Source organism: Taudactylus pleione, unplaced genomic scaffold, assembly GCF_031769625.1.
Source record: "Taudactylus pleione unplaced genomic scaffold, aTauple2 ptg000356l, whole genome shotgun sequence".
Classification (NCBI taxonomy): domain Eukaryota; kingdom Metazoa; phylum Chordata; class Amphibia; order Anura; family Myobatrachidae; genus Taudactylus; species Taudactylus pleione.
In genome coordinates, this window is record NW_028284757.1 from 592,633 (window position 1) to 613,664 (window position 21,032).

Genomic DNA, 21,032 nt, shown 5'->3' on the forward strand with positions numbered 1-21,032 from the left:
TGGAGCACTCTCCCCCTGTAATGGGGCACACACCTCTCCCCCTATAATGGAGCACTCTCCCCCTGTAATGGGGCACACACCTCTCCCCCTGTAATGGAGCACTCTCCCCCTGTAATGGAGCACTCCCCCCCTGTAATGGAGCACACGCCTCTCCCCCTGTAATGGATCACACGCCTCTCCCCCTGTAATGGATCACACGCCTCTCCCCCTGTAATGGAGCACACGCCTCTCCCCCTGTAATGGAGCACACGCCTCTCCCCCTGTAATGGAGCACACGCCTCTCCCCCTGTAATGGGGCACTCTCCCCCTGTAATGGAGCACTCTCCCCCTGTAATGGAGCACTCTCCCCCTGTAATGGAGCACTCTCCCCCTGTAATGGGGCACACACCTCTCCCCCTGTAATGGAGCACTCTCCCCCTGTAATGGAGCACTCTCCCCCTGTAATGGAGCACTCTCCCCCTGTAATGGGGCACTCTCCCCTCCCCCTGTAATGGAGCACACGCCTCTCCCCCTGTAATGGAGCACACGCCTCTCCCCCTGTAATGGAGCACACGCCTCTCCCCCTGTAATAGAGCACACGCCTCCCCCCTGTAATGGGGCACTCTCCCCCTGTAATGGAGCACTCTCCCCCTGTAATGGAGCACTCTCCCCCTGTAATGGGGCACACACCTCTCCCCCTGTAATGGAGTACTCTCCCCCTGTAATGGAGCACTCTCCCCCTGTAATGGGGTACTCTCCCCTCCCCCTGTAATGGAGCACTCTCCCCCTGTAATGGAGCACTCTCCCCCTGTAATGGCGCACTCTCCCCCTGTAATGGAGCACTCTCCCCCTGTAATGCAGCGCACACACCCCTGTAATGGGGCACACACCTCTCCCCCTGTAATGCAGTGCACACACCCCTGTAATGGGGCACACACCTCTTCCCCTGTACACTACCACCTGGGGGCTTTGCCATGAGTAACTCACCTGAATGCACAGAGCAGAGCATTATGACTGTTACACTATTAGTAATATATATTATATGTGTGGTTACATCTGGTTCTCTCCTCTCATGCATTTAACTCTCATCAGTTATAATAGTATCTGACAGCAATGTCTCTACTAATATCTACCCATTGTGTGTATTTGTTCCAGACACCTCCTGAAGCCTCTGCTCAGACGTCTCTGCATTATGACGATGATGGAGATGTTATCCAGGCCCTGGTCGTGGAAAGGTTTGAAAATATTCTCCAGGAAACTCATCCTCGCAGCCCAACTGAGCTGGGCAAGAGTTACAGTGAGGAGGACTTCCAATGTAAGTTACCCGCGGCCGTGTGCACCACTCGCTCACCACACGCATGACACACGGCCATGATAAAATAACCAATCCATTCATTAGGAATTGTCCAGCTGAATCATACACCATATCAATAGGAGAAGAGTCTCCTGTGCTCATGTGTGACGTGGGATATATCATAATTCCAAAAGTCTGCCGTGTTTGTAAAGCAGCAATTATTTAAAAACCAAAACCAGTGAGTGATTGGGGAACATGAGTAGAGTGAATGATGGTGGAACATGAATGGACTTAGTGATGGTGGAACTTAAATGGTGTTAGTGATGGTGGAACGTGAATGGACCGAGTGATGGTGGAACGTGAATGGACCGAGTGATGGTGGAACGTGAATGGACCGAGTGATGGTGGAACGTGAATGGACCGAGTGATGGTGGAACGTGAATGGACCGAGTGATGGTGGAACGTGAATGGACCGAGTGATGGTGGAACGTGAATGGACCGAGTGATGGTGGAACGTGAATGGACCGAGTGATGGTGGAACGTGAATGGACCGAGTGATGGTGGAACGTGAATGGAACGGGTGATGGTGGAACGTGAATGGACCGGGTGATGGTGGAACGTGAATGGACAGGGTGATGGTGGAACGTGAATGGACCGGGTGATGGTGGAACGTGAATGGACCGGGTGATGGTGGAACGTGAATGGGCCGGTGATGGTGGAACGCGAATGGGCCTTGTGATGGTCGAACGCGAATGGACCGGGTGATGGTGGAACGCGAATGGACCGGGTGATTGTGGAACGCGAATGGACCGGGTGATGGTGGAACGCGAATGGACCGGGTGATGGTGGAACGCGAATGGACCGGGTGATGGTGGAACCTGAATGGACCGGGTGATGGTGGAACCTGAATGGGATCAGTGATGGTGGAACCTGAATGGACCGGGTGATGGTGGAACGTGAATGGACCGGGTGATGGTGGAACGCGAATGGCCCGGGTGATGGTGGAACGCGAATGGACCGGGTGATGGTGGAACGCGAATGGACCGGGTGATGGTGGAACGCGAATGGACCGGGTGATGGTGGAACGCGAATGGACCGGGTGATGGTGGAACGCGAATGGACCGGGTGATGGTGGAACGCGAATGGACCGGGTGATGGTGGAACGCGAATGGACCGGGTGATGGTGGAACCTGAATGGACCGGGTGATGGTGGAACCTGAATGGGATCAGTGATGGTGGAACGTGAATGGACCGAGTGATGGTGGAACGTGAATGGGATCATTGATGGTGGAACATGAATGGGATCAGTGATGGTGAGTGAATGGAGACCATGAAGAGATTAAGCTAATGAATTTTCATGGCTGATTGAATATATGCACCATGGAGCTATGATCGGAGACATGTAGAGCACCAGCTTTCTATATTTGCTTTGACATGTTCTTCATGTGCTGATATGTTACACGCAGCAGCCATAGTATTATATATACATGTGAGGATGCCTTACATGACTTTTTATGCATTATTGATCTTTCTGGTTAGTTATTTATAGCACCTGTAATACCCAGATATCATCGTTATCCCATACTATGAATACTGCTGAATACTCTGTACATATTTATGTATCTATAATTATTTAGACCATCGTCAGTCCTCGCATCACATCCACCATCCTCTCTCATCTCACCTCCCCCCTGACTGCTCTAGTCGGGACCCTCGAAAACATAAAAAGAAGAGGAAAAAGCGGAGAAAGGGATCAATACTTGGAGATACTCCCGGGACCATTCAGGAGAGGGAGGAAGAGGAGGAAGAGGACACAGAGGGGGAGAAGACCCCTGATGAAGGGACGGAAGCAGTGGACATATTGGTAATACAGGTTCTATATGAGTATATAGCTGTGTATATGTAATATGCACTCTGTACCATTGGCTCCCACACCTTAACACTAGATGCAGACGCCATGTTTTGGAGGACTAATTATTATTATTATCATTTATTTATATGGCGCCACAAGTGTTCCGCAGCGCCTTACACAGTACATACACACATAGGTGACCAGTGACTTACAGTACAATACAGGACCAGGACATGGATAATATAAGTGACCATAACACCCAGATAAGCAACAGAGCATAAGCACCAAGTGTTAGGTGCCCTAGTGGGGGGTAAGAGATAAATGAGAAGAATATGTAAATATCTGTTACCCACGCAGTGCCTCCTGTGCTCGCTGACGGTACCCGGAACTCTCCTGGGCACATAGTGGGTATGTTGCACCAAAGCTAGCCTGCAACCGATGTAGTGATACAAAGGAGGGCGAGGTCAGCAGATAGGAACAAATCAGGCTGATGTCTGTCACTCCTCCAATACATCTCTTCAGCTCCATAGGGGGCACAAGGAGGACAATGGGAATAGCCTGGAGAGGAGAGTCTGGGCACCAATCAGTTAATTTAATTACCCAGCAACCCAGGGTTCCCTCTCCCCTATACCCTGCCACCAGCCCACAGCCAGCCAGGTAAGTCAGCAAGCCCGCGGCGATGTGCACGGAAATAGAGAGGGAAAAGAAAGAGCGTTACACACAGCGGCATGGTGCAGGGAGAGGGAGGAGAAAGAGCGTTACACACAGCGACATGGTGCGGGGAGAGGGAGAGGGAGGAGAAAGAGCGTTACACACAGCGGCATGGTGCGGGGAGAGGGAGGAGAAAGAGCGTTACACTCAGCGGCATGGTGCGGGAGAAGGAGGAGAAAGAGAGTGTTACACTCAGCGGCATGGTGCAGGGAAAGGGAGAGGGAAAAGAAAGAGCATTATACACAGCGGCATGGAGAGGGAAAAGAAAGAGTGTTACACACAGCGGCATGGAGCGGGGAAAGGGAGAGGGAGAAGAAAGAGCGTTACACACAGCGGCATGGTGCGGGAGAGGGAGAAGAAAGAGCGTTACACACAGCGGCATGGTGCGGGAGAGGGAGAAGAAAGAGCGTTACAGCGACATGATGCGGGGAAAGGGAGAGGGAGAAGAAAGAGCGTTACACACAGCGGCATGGTGCGGGAGAGGGAGAAGAAAGAGCGTTACACACAGCGGTATGGTGCGGGGAAAGGGAGAAGGAAAAGAAAGAGCGTTACACACAGCGGTATGGTGCGGGGAAAGGGAGAAGGAATAGAAAGAGCGTTACACACAGCGGCATGGTGAGGGAGAAGAAAGAGCGTTACACAGAGCGGCATGGTGCGGGGAAAGGGAGAGGGAAAAGAAAGTGTGTTACACACAGCGTCATGGAGCGGGGAAAGGGAGAAGGAAAAGAAAGAGCGTTACACACAGCGGCATGGTGCGGGGAAAGGGAAAGGGAGGAGAAAGAGCGTTACACACAGCGGCATGGTGCGGGGAAAGGGAGAGGGAGGAGAAAGAGCGTTACACACAGCGGCATGGTGCAGGGAGAGGGAGAAGAAAGAGCGTTACACACAGCGGCATGGAGTGGGGAGAGGGAGAAGAAAGAGCGTTACACACAGCGGCATGGAGTAGGGAGAGGGAGAAGAAAGATCGTTACACACAGCGGCATGGAGTAGGGAGAGGGAGAAGAAAGAGCGTTACACACAGCGGCATGGAGTGGGGAGAGGGAGAAGAAAGAGCGTTACACACAGCGGCATGGTGCGGGGAAAGGGAGAGGGAAAAGAAAGTGTTACACACAGCGGTATGGTGACGGGAGAGGGAAAAGAAAGAGCATTACACACAGCAGCATGGTGCGGGAGAGGGAGAGGAAAGAGCGTTACACACAGCGACAGGGAGTGGGGAGAGGGAGAAGAAAGAGCGTTACACACAGCGGCATGGAGTGGGGAGAGGTAGAAGAAAGAGCGTTACACACAGCGGCATGGTGCGGGAGAGGGAGAAGAAAGAGCGTTACACACAGCGGTATGGTGCGGGGAAAGGGAGAAGGAAAAGAAAGAGCGTTACACACAGCGGTATGGTGCGGGGAAAGGGAGAAGGAATAGAAAGAGCGTTACACACAGCGGCATGGTGAGGGAGAAGAAAGAGCGTTACACAGAGCGGCATGGTGCGGGGAAAGGGAGAGGGAAAAGAAAGTGTTACACACAGCGGTATGGTGACGGGAGAGGGAAAAGAAAGAGCATTACACACAGCAGCATGGTGCGGGAGAGGGAGAAGAAAGAGCGTTACACACAGCGGCAGGGAGTGGGGAGAGGGAGAGGGAGAAGAAAGAGCGTTACACACAGCGGCATGGAGTGGGGAGAGGGAGAAGAAAGAGCGTTACACACAGCGGCATGGTGCGGGGAGAGGGAGAAGAAAGAGCGTTACACACAGCGGCATGGAGTGGGGAGAGGGAGAGGGAGAAGAAAGAGCGTTACACACAGCGGCAGGGAGAGGGAGAAGAAAGAGCGTTACACACAGCGGCATGGAGTGGGGAGATCGAGAAGAAAGAGCGTTACACACAGTGGCATGGTGCGGGGAAAGGGAGAGGGAAAAGAAAGAGAGTTACACACAGCGACATGGTGCAGGGAGAGGGAAAAGAAAGAGCGTTGCACACAGCGGCATGGTGCGGGGAGAGGGAGGAGAAAGAGCGTTACACACAGCGGCATGGTGCGGGGAAAGGGAGAGGGAAAAGAAAGAGCGTTACACACAGCGGCATGGAGTGGGGAGAGGGAGAAGAAAGAGCGTTACACACAGCGGCATGGAGTGGGGAGAGGGAGAGGGAGAAGAAAGAGCGTTACACACAGCGGCATGGAGCAGGGAGAGGGAGAAGAAAGAGCGTTACACACAGCGACGTGGAGTGGGGAGAGGGAGAAGAAAGAGCGTTACACACAGCGGCATGGAGTGGGGAGAGGGAGAGGGAGAAGAAAGAGCGTTACACACAGCGGCATGGAGCGGGGAAAGGGAGAGGGAGAAGAAAGAGCGTTACACAGAGCGGCATGGTGCGGGGAAAGGGAGAGGGAAAAGAAAGTGTGTTACACACAGCGGCATGGAGCGGGGAAAGGGAGAGGGAAAAGAAAGAGCGTTACACACAGCAGCATGGTGCGGGAGAGGGAGAAGAAAGAGCGTTACACACAGCGGCATGGTGCGGGGAAAGGGATAGGGAAAAGAGAGCGTTACACACAGCGGCATGGTGCGGGGAAAGGGAGGAGAAAGAGCGTTACACACAGCGGCATGGTGCGGGGAAAGGGAGAGGGAGAAGAAAGAGCGTTACACACAGCGGCATGGTGCGGGGAGAGGGAGAAGAAAGAGCGTTACACACAGCGGCATGGTGCGGGGAAAGGGAGAAGGAAAAGAAAGCGTTACACACAGCGGCATGGTGCGGGGAAAGGGAGAGGGAAAAGAAAGAGCATTACACACAGCAGCTTGGTGCGGGAGAGGGAGAAGAAAGAGCGTTACACACAGCGGCATGGACTGGGGAGAGGGAGAAGAAAGAGCGTTACACACAGCGGCATGGAGTGGGGAGAGGGAGAAGAAAGAGCGTTACACACAGCGTCATGGAGTGGGGAGAGGGAGAAGAAAGAGCGTTACACACAGCGGCATGGAGTGGGGAGAGGGAGAAGAAAGAGCGTTACACACAGCGGCATGGTGCGGGGGGAGGGAGAAGAAAGAGCGTTACACACAGCGGCATGGAGTGGGGAGAGGGAGAAGAAAGAGCGTTACACACAGCGGCATGGTGCGGGGAGAGGGAGAAGAAAGAGCGTTACACACAGCGGCATGGTGCGGGGAAAGGGAGAAGGAAAAGAAAGCGTTACACACAGCGGCATGGTGCGGGGAAAGGGAGAAGGAAAAGAAAGCGTTACACACAGCGGTATGGTGAGGGGAGAGGGAGAGGGAAAAGAAAGAGCGTTACACACAGCAGCATGGTGCGGGAGAGGGAGAAGAAAGAGCGTTACACACAGCGGCATGGACTGGGGAGAGGGAGAAGAAAGAGCGTTACACACAGCGGCATGGAGTGGGGAGAGGGAGAAGAAAGAGCGTTGCACACAGCGGCATGGTGCGGGGAGAGGGAGAAGAAAGAGCGTTACACAAAGCGGCATGGAGTGGGGAGAGGGAGAAGAAAGAGCGTTACACACAGCGGCATGGTGCGGGGAGAGGGAGAAGAAAGAGCGTTACACAAAGCGGCATGGAGTGGGGAGAGGGAGAAGAAAGAGCGTTACACACAGCGGCATGGTGCTGGGAAAGGGAGAGGGAAAAGAAAGTGTTACACACAGCGGTATGGTGAGGGGAGTTGGAGAGGGAAAAGAAAGAGCATTACACAGCAGCATGGTGCGGGAGAGGGAGAAGAAAGAACGTTACACACAGCGGCATGGAGTGGGGAGAGGGAGAGGGAGAAGAAAGCGTGTTACACACAGCGGCATGGAGTGGGGAGAGGGAGAGGGAGAAGAAAGAGTGTTACACACAGCGGCATGGAGTGGGTAGAGGGAGAAGAAAGAGCGTTACACACAGCGGCATGGAGTGGGGAGAGGGAGAAGAAAGAGCGTTACACACAGCGGCATGGTGCGGGGAAAGGGAGAAGGAAAAGAAAGCGTTACACACAGCGGTATGGTGAGGGGAGAGGGAGAGGGAAAAGAAAGAGCGTTACACACAGCGGCATGGTGCGGGAGAGGGAGAAGAAAGAGCGTTACACACAGCGACATGGTGCGGGGAGAGGGAGGAGAAAAAGCGTTAAACACAGCGGTATGGTGCGGGGAAAGGGAGAGGGAGAAGAGAGAGCGTTACAGCGGCATGGTGCGGGGAGAGGGAGAAGAAAGAGCGTTACACACAGCGGCATGGAACTTTGAAAACCGGTATCACAGAAACTAACCCCTGCAAGCCAGGTGCGTCAGGGTGGCCGTCCTGTGCCACCTATGAAGTCTAAGAAAAGGATTTAACAAGGTAATACCACAAATCCTATTTTCTTCTTCCTCCACTAGGGGGCAGAGAGGATGATGGAACGTCCTAAAGCTGCCCCCCCTATGAGAGGGAACCCGTCGCTCAGAGGCAGAATCTGCGGAGACAAAGGTATCAGGCATAGAAACGAATGAAAGTATGGGCTGAGGACCACGCGGCAGCCTTACAAATCTGCTCTGCAGATACGCCACGTTGAGTTGGACACAAGGCTGTCACTGACTTAGTGGAATGAGCTGTTACTACGGCAGGGGCAGGAAGATCCGCCACAGAGTAGGTGTGGCAGATAATCGAACAGAGCCACCTGGCCAAAGGCTGTTTAGAAGCCGGCCGGCCTCGCTAGGGAAAATCATAGGACAAACAGATCTGCCGAGATCTCTGGCCCTGTCTACGTAAAACCAGAGTGACCGCCTCCGGCGAAGAACCCCGAACACTGAAAGCTGGGGCCACAATCCAAGCAGTTTTTTATATATAAAATAATTCTATATAAAAATCCAGGCACAACAATGTATAAATAGTTAAAAGTGCAAATACAAATGCAATAAATGAGAGATTCTTCGTCAGCTGCGCCTAATGAGGGTCAATCCTACTACCCCATTAAAGAACCAATAAGAAATTGGTATCCTAATTATTGGCAATAATTTGCCTAATGAGTAACACTCAATAGCAATCATCGATAGCAGGAGTCAGTGTGGTGACAATACTCTATCTAGTTTGAAAAGGGAAAGTTCTTAATTTCATGTGAGCAACTGTTTTAGTTGGTCACAAAGGGTAGGATGGGACCATCCCTCTCCTTCCGGGGGGGCTTTGCCTCCTCTCACTTCTATTTATAGTGTTTACCTTGGCTCTACAATCTTCCAATAGATGTTGCGGGTATCTGCTTTATCATAAATAGGGGGTACCCTCTGCAGAGGTACCCCTACTAACAAATTGTGCTTTTTAAGTCTGTACATTATGTAATGTGTTTCCTTGCAGTCATTGTATGATTTATTGTAGTTATGCATTGTTGTGCTTTATTTTATGAAAACCTGAGTCTTCGCTAGCGCTCTTTTGATGATTGCTATTGAGTGTTACGCATTAGGCAAATTATTGCTAATAATTAATAGTCATCTGAATTTCTTATTGGTGTCACAATCTCCTGGTTAATGTGGAACCGCAATACAACCTTGGGTAGGTAACCCAAGCGATCCTCAAGACAGCCTGATCTGAATGGAAGATCAGGAAGGTGGAGCGACAAGTCAAGGCAATCAAGTTGGACACTCGCCGGGCCGATGCAATGGCAAGTAAGAAGTAAGTTTTCCATGTAAGCCAACAAATGTTCACCGTATCTGGAGAGCCCGAAGAACAAAGGAGAGATTCATTGGAACCACTAGAGGAACAAACGGTGGGTGCACCTGTAGGACGCCCTGAAAAAAAACGTTTGTTAAGATCACAATCTGCCACTGAAAGAGTACAGACAGGACAAAGACCTGTACTCTCGAAGAAGAGAGCTGGAGGCCCAAATTCAGATCTGTCTGTAGAAAAGCAAGGACTTTTGAGAGTCCGAGGGACAGAAGATTGAAATCTCTGGCCGAACACTGCACAAAGTTGATCCGCCAAACACTGTGATAAATCTATGCTGAAGAAGGTTTCCTGGCATTAAACATAGTACAGGTGACACTCCTGGAAAACCCCTTTGCTCTCAGGATAGATGTTTCAAGAACTTCCCTGTCAAAGTCAGACAGGCCAGATCTGAATGGAAGCACAGTCCCTGAGACAGAAGATCCGACTCCAGAGGCAGATCCAGAGGAGCGTCGATGGAGAGGTTAGGAAGTTCCGCATACACCCGCTGTGGCCAATTCGAAGGCACCAAGATCACCGTGCCACCCTCCAATTTGACCTTGCAGAAAACCTGCTGGAACATCGAGATTAGAGGAAAGACGTAGATGAGCAGGAACATCCACGGCACTGCCAGAGTGTCCACCAGGAGTGCTCCGGGATCCCTTTTGCAGAAACAGTATCTCAGCAGCTCACAAAATAGATAAAAGGGAATATCAGTTGGCGCTGTCAAAAAGCAGCTGGTTCAAATGGAGGTGTCAACTCCTAATTGTGTTCTCGAGGATAAAAGAAATAAAATATGAACAGCGCTATAATATTTAAACTATAAACCATAGATACACTGAAAAGTTTTGTCCTATGAATCATAAATATTACTATGTGTAGACATTGGACCTCATTCAGAGCCGGACGCCATTTGCGCTCGCTCGTTCAGAAAAAAGGAGTGGCTATTCAAATGAACTGTTTGCTCTTTGCGGTCTGTTCACGCCTCTAGGTCTGAACGAGCGAACAAAACTTGCGGTCGTTTTTTCGAAAACTACGCCCCCTGGCCGCTCGCATCCTACGTCATGTCCGCTATTTATTAGATTAATCGAGTACATCGACCAGCGTATGAGCTGCTCGCTATTCTTGTGGTTGGTTTTTCCTACCGCAATCATGCGAGCAGTTCTGACTATAAAATAACCCAGTGACGTGGTCAATGACGCTGCTGTATTAATTATGCACACCCATAAAACGCCCGTTTTGACCTTTAAGCACGCCTGCGTTCGGATCTCCACTCCCCGTTTGAAAAGCCGGTTTGGGACCTGGGGGTTGTGGGTGAGAGGAGAGGGAGGGCTCCACCCACGGCCACTCCAGGTTTTGGTTCTCGCAGCCTGGTTACAGGCTTGATTGGGTTCCCACCTGAGAGTGGCCAATATAAGCCTAGTGTGTTTAGGGCTGATTGTCTCACCTGGGAGAGCAGGCAGGGAGTTTGCTCAGAGACACTTGGAAAACCTATCTGTGAGTACTGTGCTGTGCTTTGTTGCTGGTGAGGGCATTAGGCCCTGCCAGGTTCTGGTAGTGAGGGAACTACCTGTGAAGTTAGTGCCCCGACAGGGCTAGGATTTATATTTATGTTTTCCTTATGTTTGTTTCTGACATTGTACAATGAAGACTGGTGCCGACCAGCTTGTACTTGCATCCAGACTGGTGTGCTGCTTCCCTGCTGCTGTGTGTGTAAGGAAGGAGACCTCTACCCAGGAGAGGGACCCCCTAACCTAACTGTGTCACAAAATATATATATATATATATATATATATATATATATATAAAATGTGTGTGTGTGTGTGTGTAAGAATAATAGTCCAGCACTCTCCTGTAGAGTATCAACAGCCCTGGTGCCAAAGTCAACCAAAGGTTAGTTCTATAAAAAACAGAGAGGGCACTCAATGCTGACAGCATTTCTGGCTTTGCCTAAATTTATTTACATTTGCTGCATAAGTCCCATTGAGTGCCCTCTCTTTGTTTTATATATATATATATATATATATATATCGAGAACTCTATACGGCTTGATTACAGAAAATCAATTTATTCTGTAAAAAATAGCAAATAATGTGCAAATGAGCATAACTTCATGTGTGTTAAACATCCAAATATGAAAGAGGGAAAAGAAGGCAGTTCCAAATGAAACAATGAATGTTAAGAATAATCTAATGATAAGGGAAAAATAATTGTAATAAGTGTATTAAAAACAGTTGGACACAATGAGAGGTCTCGGTCCAAATAGCAAGTGGCTGTAATAGTACAACAGTCACTGTCCTAGGTGTATAGATCCGGAATAATATCCAGCTAGTTAATTACCAGGCTTGTTTAGAATGTCCACGGCCTGAAGTAATTGCGGAGGTTCCTGCACTGGCGTGCTGACGTTGAAGGCTTAGGCTGGAAAGCTTTTGATTGGTGCTGGTCCAGAAACAAATTCACACAAGGTTCCAAGTGCTGTATATGATAGTGGTGGGGTGCTAAACTCGTTTCGCTGTGGCAAAACGCACAGCTTCCTCAGTAGCACCATTCAACCGCTTTCCAGTCTGCCTATTAAGATGACCATACTTCAATAGGAGGTCCCCCAATAGACCCGAAGAAGGGAACTCAGCGGCCAACTCCTTGCTTGAAGACTGGGCTTTGGACCTAGGAGTCTGTTCAGAATACTCCACCTGGAGTACTAATCTAACTGCCTTGATCAAAGCCCCAAAATCAACTCTAGACACAGAATCCTCAGAATCTGAGGAAGTTTCCCCTTCGGAGGCGACGGAGACACTAGCCTCGAGCTCCAAGGACTATTCGGGCTCTAAATCATCTTCAGATAAGAACGGAGACCTTTCCCTTCTAGAAGACTTGCGCTTGGATGAACTATCCCTGTCTAGTATCTGCTGGAAAGATGTTGACACCTGCGCCAACCCCTGTACCAACTGTACAAATGGCTGTATCCACGGAGGTACTATATTAGACAGCTGAACCATCTAAGTAGGCAAAATGCTTGTACCCAGTAGCACACATGTAGCTAGACTAGCAGGTGGAGGTGTCTGGGGCACTGCAAGGTTATCAACTAATTTAGACATTACCTGTGCCAATGTTGAAGCCATAGCCGGTTCCTGACTGGACACCATGGCTGAAAGAGTCTTCCTGTGAGTACTGTATATGTGAAGCAATGGACACGAAGGCCATTGATGAGAGGTGAACACCAGAGATGGGCCTCCTGCACTGAGGGAGCATGCCTAGGTGTGGGGAAGGGGCTAACAGAAGGAGCCCCCTCTGGTATGGATCCCAGGGCTATTGCCGACTCCACTGAAAGGAGTGTTCCCATTCTAAATGCCCTGGTCGCCTAGTGTACAGAGCAGGGACCCCGGACTGACACTACCAGCACCATCCAAGCAGGAAGCCATGCTTACCTGGCCCTCTTGCGTCCGGCTGTGGCTGCGGACTCCGGCAGGTCAGTGTATTCTTGAGTCCACCGCAACAGCACTGGGGTTGCTGGAGCAGCAGTGAGGGCATCTTTAGGACGTCTTTCACTGCCTTCTGTAAACAAAAAATAATTAAAATAAAATAAATTTCCCCTGCAAACGGTGCCCACTCCTGCCAGCACCAAACTGAAACTAATGGAAGGCATTACCACCAACTGTGGACAGCGTAATGGCCGACCACAGTTGCTTAATGATCGTGAACACCGGCTTCTGGCCTGAATTCTCCATGGTAACAGACAAACTATACTGGCTCAAATCACGTCCACATACAATGCAGAAGGTACCAGACACATCCAGCAGGTCAGTGCAATGTTCTTTAGCTTCCATGGCATATAGGAGCTGAAGACCCACCAGAGTGCCCCTGTTAATGTTATGACACCGGACACGGCACCTAGCATCTCACCTGGGCTTGTGACATCATGAATTGGACCCTGGATGACTGACAACATGTGGCGTGGATTGACGAGTCACAGTTACAGTTGTTTCGGGCTGATTGTAGGGTTCGGGTGATGCAGAACCTATGAGGCCCTTAGCCACAGTTGTGAACAAGGCTCCGTGCAGGTTGGTGGTGATTCAAAAAAGGTTTACAGTATGTTCACGTGGCATGGGTTGTGTTCACGTGGTATGGGTTGTGTTCACTGGTCTTCCTGAGCACGTTATTGACCGGTAACCAATATGCTAATTTGCTTGATGACCATATGCAGCCCTTCATGGACTTCATGTACCCCCACATGGACTTTTCCAGCAGGATAATGCACAGTGGACCTCATTCGGACCCTCTCGCAAGCGCTATGTGCTCGCAAGCGGGTCGATGGTGGGGCACTGCGCGTGCCATGCGCAAGCCCCGTAGTGAGTGAGAAATTCACTCGCTCCAGGGCTCACTACAATCCCAGTGACGTGGTCAATGACGCTGCTGTATTAATTATGCACACCCATAAAACGCCCGTTTTGACCTTTAAGCACGCCTGCGTTCGGATCTCCACTCCCCGTTTGAAAAGCGGTGATGTCAGTAATGCGCTTCCGGCTCTATTTGAGCAGGAAGCTCACTGGGGCTTGCGGCAGACGAGGACCTACCACAAGGGTCTTGTCGCAAGCCCGATGGCCGTGATAATTGCGACCACCACCTAGCCCCTCGCAGAAGCTGTGGGTGGTCACCCACAGCTTAGCGAGCGGCCAGGAGGCCGGGTTAAAAATAAAAAAGCGGCCTCTGAATGAGGTCCAGTGTCATTGGTCCCAGGTTGTCCAGAATTGGTTCAAAGAGCACTCTGTAGAGTTCGGAGGAACAGCGTGGCCACCATGTTCATTCGACATGAATTCAATTGAGCATTTATGGAGTTGGTGGAGAGGCCCATTTACACCCAATATCCTGCACAAATGTCCGGGAGCTGTGAGAAGCTATCTAGATGGCATGGGTCAGCATCTCTCCTGAGGTCTTCCGTCCACTTGTGGAATCTATGCCACGTCCAGTTACTGCACTTCTCTGGGCTAGAGGGGGTCCTACACAATACTATGCATCTATCCCATGGCTTGGCACGTCATAGTAAAGCTATTTTGTAATTTATACACAATGTAACTGACACATTCATACATAATGATAAATATGAACCTGAGCCCACATGTTGGAGCGACCGGTGATGATCTGCAGGCAGCAAATTGCTGAATAGATTGCAGAGAACAGCTAAATCTTTCTAAATAAAGTGTAGATAATAGTAAACCAAGGACAAAACTGAATCATGGATTACATATGTGTAGTACTTGTCAGGATTCAGCCTGGGATCGGCGGTTACTCACCGTGGTGCCGTCTTCCCCTGACTAGCCGTGCGGTCAGATGCTAGGTGCGGCGGCTGGTGACACGCTGAGTATTATCCCCGGGGCTCCCACGCAATCCTCCATATCTGAGTTCCTGCGGCGGTCATGGTTGCAGCCATGTTGTATGTCTCACTTGATTCCACCAATGGTAGCCTGGTCACCTGTCAGCTGACTCTCTCCTCCAATGGAGGAGTGCTGGCAGTGACCTCCTCAATGACTGCGCTGCCCGCACACGAGGTTATCTGCATGCCCGCAGCAGGGACACTCCCTCCTCCGTGACGTTGGCTATAGGACCACTTCCAGAGGCAAGTACATCTTACTATGTGCCCCATGTAATGTAATCTAGGTAATTAGCTACACTGTATGAAATGAAAAATGATCAGTCCTTAGTTAGAATTGCTGCTTCCACTTGTCAAATGACGTTTCATGTTCAAAGAAAAAATGATCCGAGCGCAATGTACGCCACCATCACGTGGAAATAAACAAACCAGCTCTTATCTATATTGCAGCACGCCAACTAGCTAACCTGTATTGCCAAAAACGTGAGAGTACAGATGTGTCCCCGTACCGTTCCTAAAATCGAGCCGAGTCACCAAATTTCCCATGCCTTTGAATCTGTGTATTATCCACGCCTTGTGATTTTTATTACAATTTCCTACTTTAATCTGATACTTTATACCAATACTTTTGCAGGAAAAAAAAAAGTGGGATCTATCTAATTGCTACTCATCGTGGTGCATCTTAGCCGTGATGGCATCTTGTGCCAAATGAAAAACAGGAAAGGTGTATGAGGACACATCTTGTGTGTATGTATGTATGTATGTATGTATGTATGTATATATATATATATATATATATATATATATAATATATTGTGTTGACCAGGTGCAGTGGGTGCCCATATTTCCGTCTAGGTTGCTGTAGTCCACCTTTTCTGCGCAGATTTAGTTACTCACATTCTCCACCATACTGTGATGACTTGGGGTAATTAGCTTGGTAGAGTGTCAGTGGTGCAGTGTTAGATACTTTAATTAGGGTCCACACATAGCTTTTTCAAGTTATAAATAAAAGAAAAGTGCTTTACTGTCAGCCTCTAAAGGGAAATAACAAACGCCTAGCCTCCATTCAGGGCACTGACTCACTGCTTCGTCCCTGACTAACCTTGGGCAGCTAGTCTACAAATAAAGTCCAAAGTGTCTCTCTCTCTGCTTCCTGCAGAGTAACACTGGGATAGTTAGCCTAGCCTGGCCTGGCCTCTGGCTTCTCAATTGTCAGCTGTCCTCTAGCAGGTTAACACTGGTTCCGGCCTGGTCTTTAGCTGGCTGGCTGCCACAGCCTCACAGTTGCATTCTCAACACCGTATATTAGAGGTTTAGGGTTCTCCCTACCTCCTGTAAGTCTGAATCCCGGCTTCCTAGCACACACTGGCCTCTATCAATACAGTATGTGTGTGTGTGTGTGTGTGTGTGTGTATATATATATATATATATAGATATATATATTGTGATAGAAGCACTGGTAAAGTGGTCAATGGCAGGTACATTTGTCCTAGGTTTTTGGCCTATGTGTTCTAAAAAACCCCAGGAAAAGTCTGTTTTGTAAGCAGACCAGAGTATCGGCTTTTGGAAAAGCCGATTTGGGTCCTGGGGGTGTGGATGTGAGGAGAGGGAGGGCTCCATCCACAGGCCACTCCAGGTTTTGGGCCTTTCAGCCTGGTTACAGGCTCATTAGGGCTTACAGCTGGAAATGGCTAACATAAGCATGGTTTGTTTGTGGCTGAGTGTCTCACACCTGGGAGAGCAGGCAGACTAGCCTTTTCAGAGACACTTGGTGATAATCCTTGTAAATACTGTGCACGTGTTTTGTTGATGGTGAGGGCAATAGGCCCTAGCATTCTTATAGAGAGGGAATCTGCTGTGTATCTAGTGCCCAGCCGGGCTAGGACTTATGTTTTGTTTATATTCATTTGGCACAATAAAGACTGGTGCCGACCAATTTGTACGAGAACCTCTGACTTGTATCCTGTTTTTAAGGCTTCTGTGTGCGCAAAGAGGGAGTCCATCTACTCCAGGAGAGGGACCCCTAACCCGACTGTGTCACATATTATTTATATATATATATATATATACATCGGTAGTGCGGCACTCCAAATAACGACCAGTCACAGTGCAGTTTCAATGTTTCAGTTTATCATTTCCAACCTGTCCTCAAGATATACATAAATACAAAACATATTACCTTAAATATACCCTTCACCAACACCATGTACAGCAAATTGTCCTGTCGCGGCAACTCAGCCGGGACGCCCGGCAATGACGTCAACGACGCCTTCCAATGACATTTCTACCGACTGCGAACACCACGTGATTTAGAGTCTACACCAATCACCTAGCAACCAGAAACAACATGGTATTGCATAACTAATACAAACAATGTATTCATTAAAAACAATGACATGATGTGTCACAACTATCTACACTGTAGTTAAATAAAGCAATTACAGCTACTGGTATGATTATTGCTCACGATATCAAAACAAGTCTATATATTAAATACCGAATTATGTATACACATAAATAACATATATATTCTTAAAAATTATAACTTCTATTTTCCTTCTGTTGCGGTTAGTCCTTTTATAATTCTATTAATTTTGCAATAAAACTGTAGAATATCATAACGGATTAGTCCCAAAAAGAAAATGGATATTCACCTAACGATCCCACAGGGAACTGTGGTAAATCAAAGGGTGAGTATACCAAAATATCCCGAAAAACATCATATTCAGAGAAAGCTGGAACCCAATCAGGGCACATGTGGTTCTCTCACAAGAAACATGCTAATGACTTACGTCTAATCTATAGATACACTCAGCCTCTCATCTAAGTAAAAGTTTTTCTCTGTCTCCACCACGTAAAGGTGGGGGGACATGATCTATCATTCTATAGCGGAGTGAGGTCAGGGGGTGATTGCGTTCCAGAGATTGTCGGGCCACCGGTTGGTCACTGTTCTTAGTCAATAGTGCTGCCTTAATAGATGATCGGTGTACTGCCATCCTTTCTTTACATTTTCTTTGGGTTTTACCCACATATGATAAGCCACAAGGGCAAATAATTTGATAAATCACGTAAACGCTATTACACGTTAGATGGTGACGGATAGTATACCCTTTGCCTGAATGTGGATGGTCCCATTTGTTTTGTTTGCAAAACATGGGTCGGCCCATCTAGTTGTTTAGAACTATAATTGGTTTTAACCCCTCGTGTAACATGGCATTAAAGCAGCGTTATTGAGTCCCAGTTCATCATCTGACATAATCATTGGCCGTAATGCTTTCGATGCTCTATTGAGTAAGGGCGATGATAAGTAAATCTCGATATCCAAGGGAATTTATTATCGATGTTTTATCTTCGTTTTTTTATTATTAAGAAGTTGTTCATTATTCATTCCCAATACTTTATTTTTAGTAGATTCAAGTAACTGTATGTCATAGCCCCGGGCTAGGAATTTTTTAATGACTTCATCAATTTTATAGGTAGCTTTTATAATGTCATTATTAATTCTGCATATCCGAATCATTTGGGAATAAGGCAATCCCTGTTTCAGACTTCTCGGATGTGAGCTCTGGTAGTGTAACGGAGTATTCCAGTCTATGGCCCTGATTCAGAGCCGGACGCTCTGACCAGAGCGCTCACTCTGAATCAGGGCCCACCTCCATAAATATGGAGCGTCCTCCTGGACGCTCGTATAGCTGTGGGTCACCAACCACAGCCTATACGAGCGTGCAGGATGATGGTCGCGATGGTCTTGACCATCGCGACCATCGCCACTGCGAGCAGAAGCCTGCGGTTGAGTTTCTCAACCGCAAGGCCAGGAGTGATTTTGGCTCTATCAGAGCCAAAATCACTCCCACTGACACCACCAAAGGGGGCGTGCTGTCAATCAACATCGACAGCACGCCCCCTTTGATCAGACACAACGAGCGACGGAAAGTCCTTCGCTCATCACGTCTCGCGCATGCGCTCGACGGAGCTCCCTCCGTTGTGCGCATGCGCAGTGCACACCATCGACTCACTTGCGAGCGGACAGCCGCTCGCGAGTGGGTCTGAATGAGGCCCTATGTTCTTGCTAAACAAAGTTGTATTAATTTTTTCACCATCCCTACTGATACGTACATCCAGAAAATCAATATACTCCAAATTCATAACATATGTAAATTTAACCGGACTAGATAATCTATTATGTGTATCCATCAAATTCTTAAATTCACTATCAGATCCCCTCCACAATATCAATAGGTCATTGATAAATCGTACATACAGTATCAATTTAGATCTAATTTCTTCATCCTGGAAAACTAACAAATCCTCAACACAAAACATATATAGGAATTGGCATATGCCGGAGCCACAGATGAGCCCATGGCGCAGCCCGTTAATTGCTGATAAAAAACACCATCAGAAAAGTTATTTTTTGTTAAGACAAGTTCCTATAATCCTCCATAAATCTCAATATTTGACACATTAATAGTACTATTCTCAGTTAGTAGTTTCTTCTCTGCAGATATGCCTTCAGAATGCGGAATCACCGCTGGTCACAAGCTGGTCACATCTGCCGTGATGAACCACACTGTATCGGAACCCAAATTAATTACTTTCAACTTATTAAGAAGCATCGTCGTATCCAGCAAGAACTGAGGTTTTTGTTGAATCAGAGGTTGTAACATCGAATCCAACCATATTGATGTAGGTTGGAACAAGGACCCCCTCGCCGAGATAATCTGTCGTCCCGGTGGGGGGTTGATACCCTTATGTACCTTAGGCAACGTGTAGATAATTGGTAATTTAGGGCAACTAGGCAATAACATCGAGAACATTTCCTCATTATTCGGGATGCATCCTTCGCTAAATGTAATATATTCACTAGCTCTTGTTTATATTGAGTAGTCGGATCACTCTGTAATCTGCAATACACCGTAGTGTCGCTGAGCTGTTCCATGATCTCCCGAGCATAGTCCACAGTATCTTGTAAAACAATACTAGTAATATAGCCACCTTTGTCCGCCGGGCGATGTGATGGCTTTATTTTCAGATAAAGAATACAATGCTTGTCTTTCTATAGTAGAAAGATTAGGAGCTTTAGAAATGTTATTGCTGACCACATTACTCACTTCATCATGTAGGTGATCTAATATAGGTTTTGATCGTTGCATTGGTGGAAAATGGTTCAAAGGTTGATTTCACTTTCAGCTTATTGAATTTATCAGGGATATTTTGTATTGGTATAGCCCCAGGTTGAGGGTTTTTATGGAAATATTCTTTTAATTTGAGACTCCTCTGTAGGAGATATTTCTCTTTCTGCCATTCAAAGTTATTGACCGCCGTGGTGGGACATAGGATAAGCCTTTGTTAAGTAGATTTATTTCACTTCTAGTTTAGGCATGTGACGAAAGGTTGATAACTACTTCCTCCGTGGAAGCGGTGTTTTTTTGCCATGTCGTACCTTTCCTATTTTGTCTCCCACGTGTGTTATAGCGTCTGGTGCCGCGGGGTTTCGCATACGGGTTGTTACTCCAAAAGGGGTTGATGGTTTTCTCCTAGAGGACTTTTTGGGCACATCAGTGTCAGTCGTGGTGGTATACAGCTCTTGAGATGAGTCTGATTCCCCTTGGTATCTATTATTGCGATTATTTCTCATGAAGAAGGGCTTTCTCCTCCCAAACTCAGGCTGTTCCCCAGATAACCATTGGTACACCTGGGGACATTCATAGTCCATGTCTACTTTCTGGAGTTTCTCCTTTTTACATTTAATAAGATCCCTCTTATAAACTGTAATCTGATTGCTAAGCTTCTCTATCCAATCGATCTCTTTATCTGGCTGTAAAATCGGCAGATTGATGGCTTCAAATTTCGCAATCATTTCAACTATTATTGATAACTCCTTTTTAGACTGGTCTATCACCAATAATAAGAGATCGTAGGAACATTTGTTTAGTATAGTAATCCACTTTTTGCAAAAAGCCGGATCATGTCTGCCAATAGTTGGGCAATTTTTAACCCTGAACACCCTGGGTATTTTCTTAGCTCCAAAATAATCACAGAGAAATCCCGTGCAATTTAAAGTCAACTTCTTTCTTCTTTAGACGTAGAAGGTCACGGTATAGTATATCACTATCCAGGGCCTCTGCCTCATCATCCAGAACTTCCTTATATATATAATATCCTCAGAATCAGAGAATGTAAATGCTTCCCCCACAGGGTAATTAGCAGGATG

The 21,032-nt window shown here is 48.0% G+C and overlaps 1 protein-coding gene across 2 annotated transcripts in view; it reads left to right on the forward strand.

Annotated features, from left to right (window-relative positions):
- The window catches only part of LOC148508565 (anion exchange protein 2-like), a 414,596-nt gene that overhangs the window by 91,496 nt on the left and 302,068 nt on the right, over nucleotides 1–21,032 (forward strand). For both annotated transcript variants that reach the window (XM_088444359.1, XM_088444360.1), the window contains exons 3-4: nucleotides 1,135–1,294; nucleotides 2,911–3,137. In XM_088444359.1, the coding sequence (XP_088300485.1) occupies nucleotides 1,135–1,294; nucleotides 2,911–3,137 (387 nt within the window). The remainder of the gene's footprint in view (nucleotides 1–1,134; nucleotides 1,295–2,910; nucleotides 3,138–21,032) is intronic.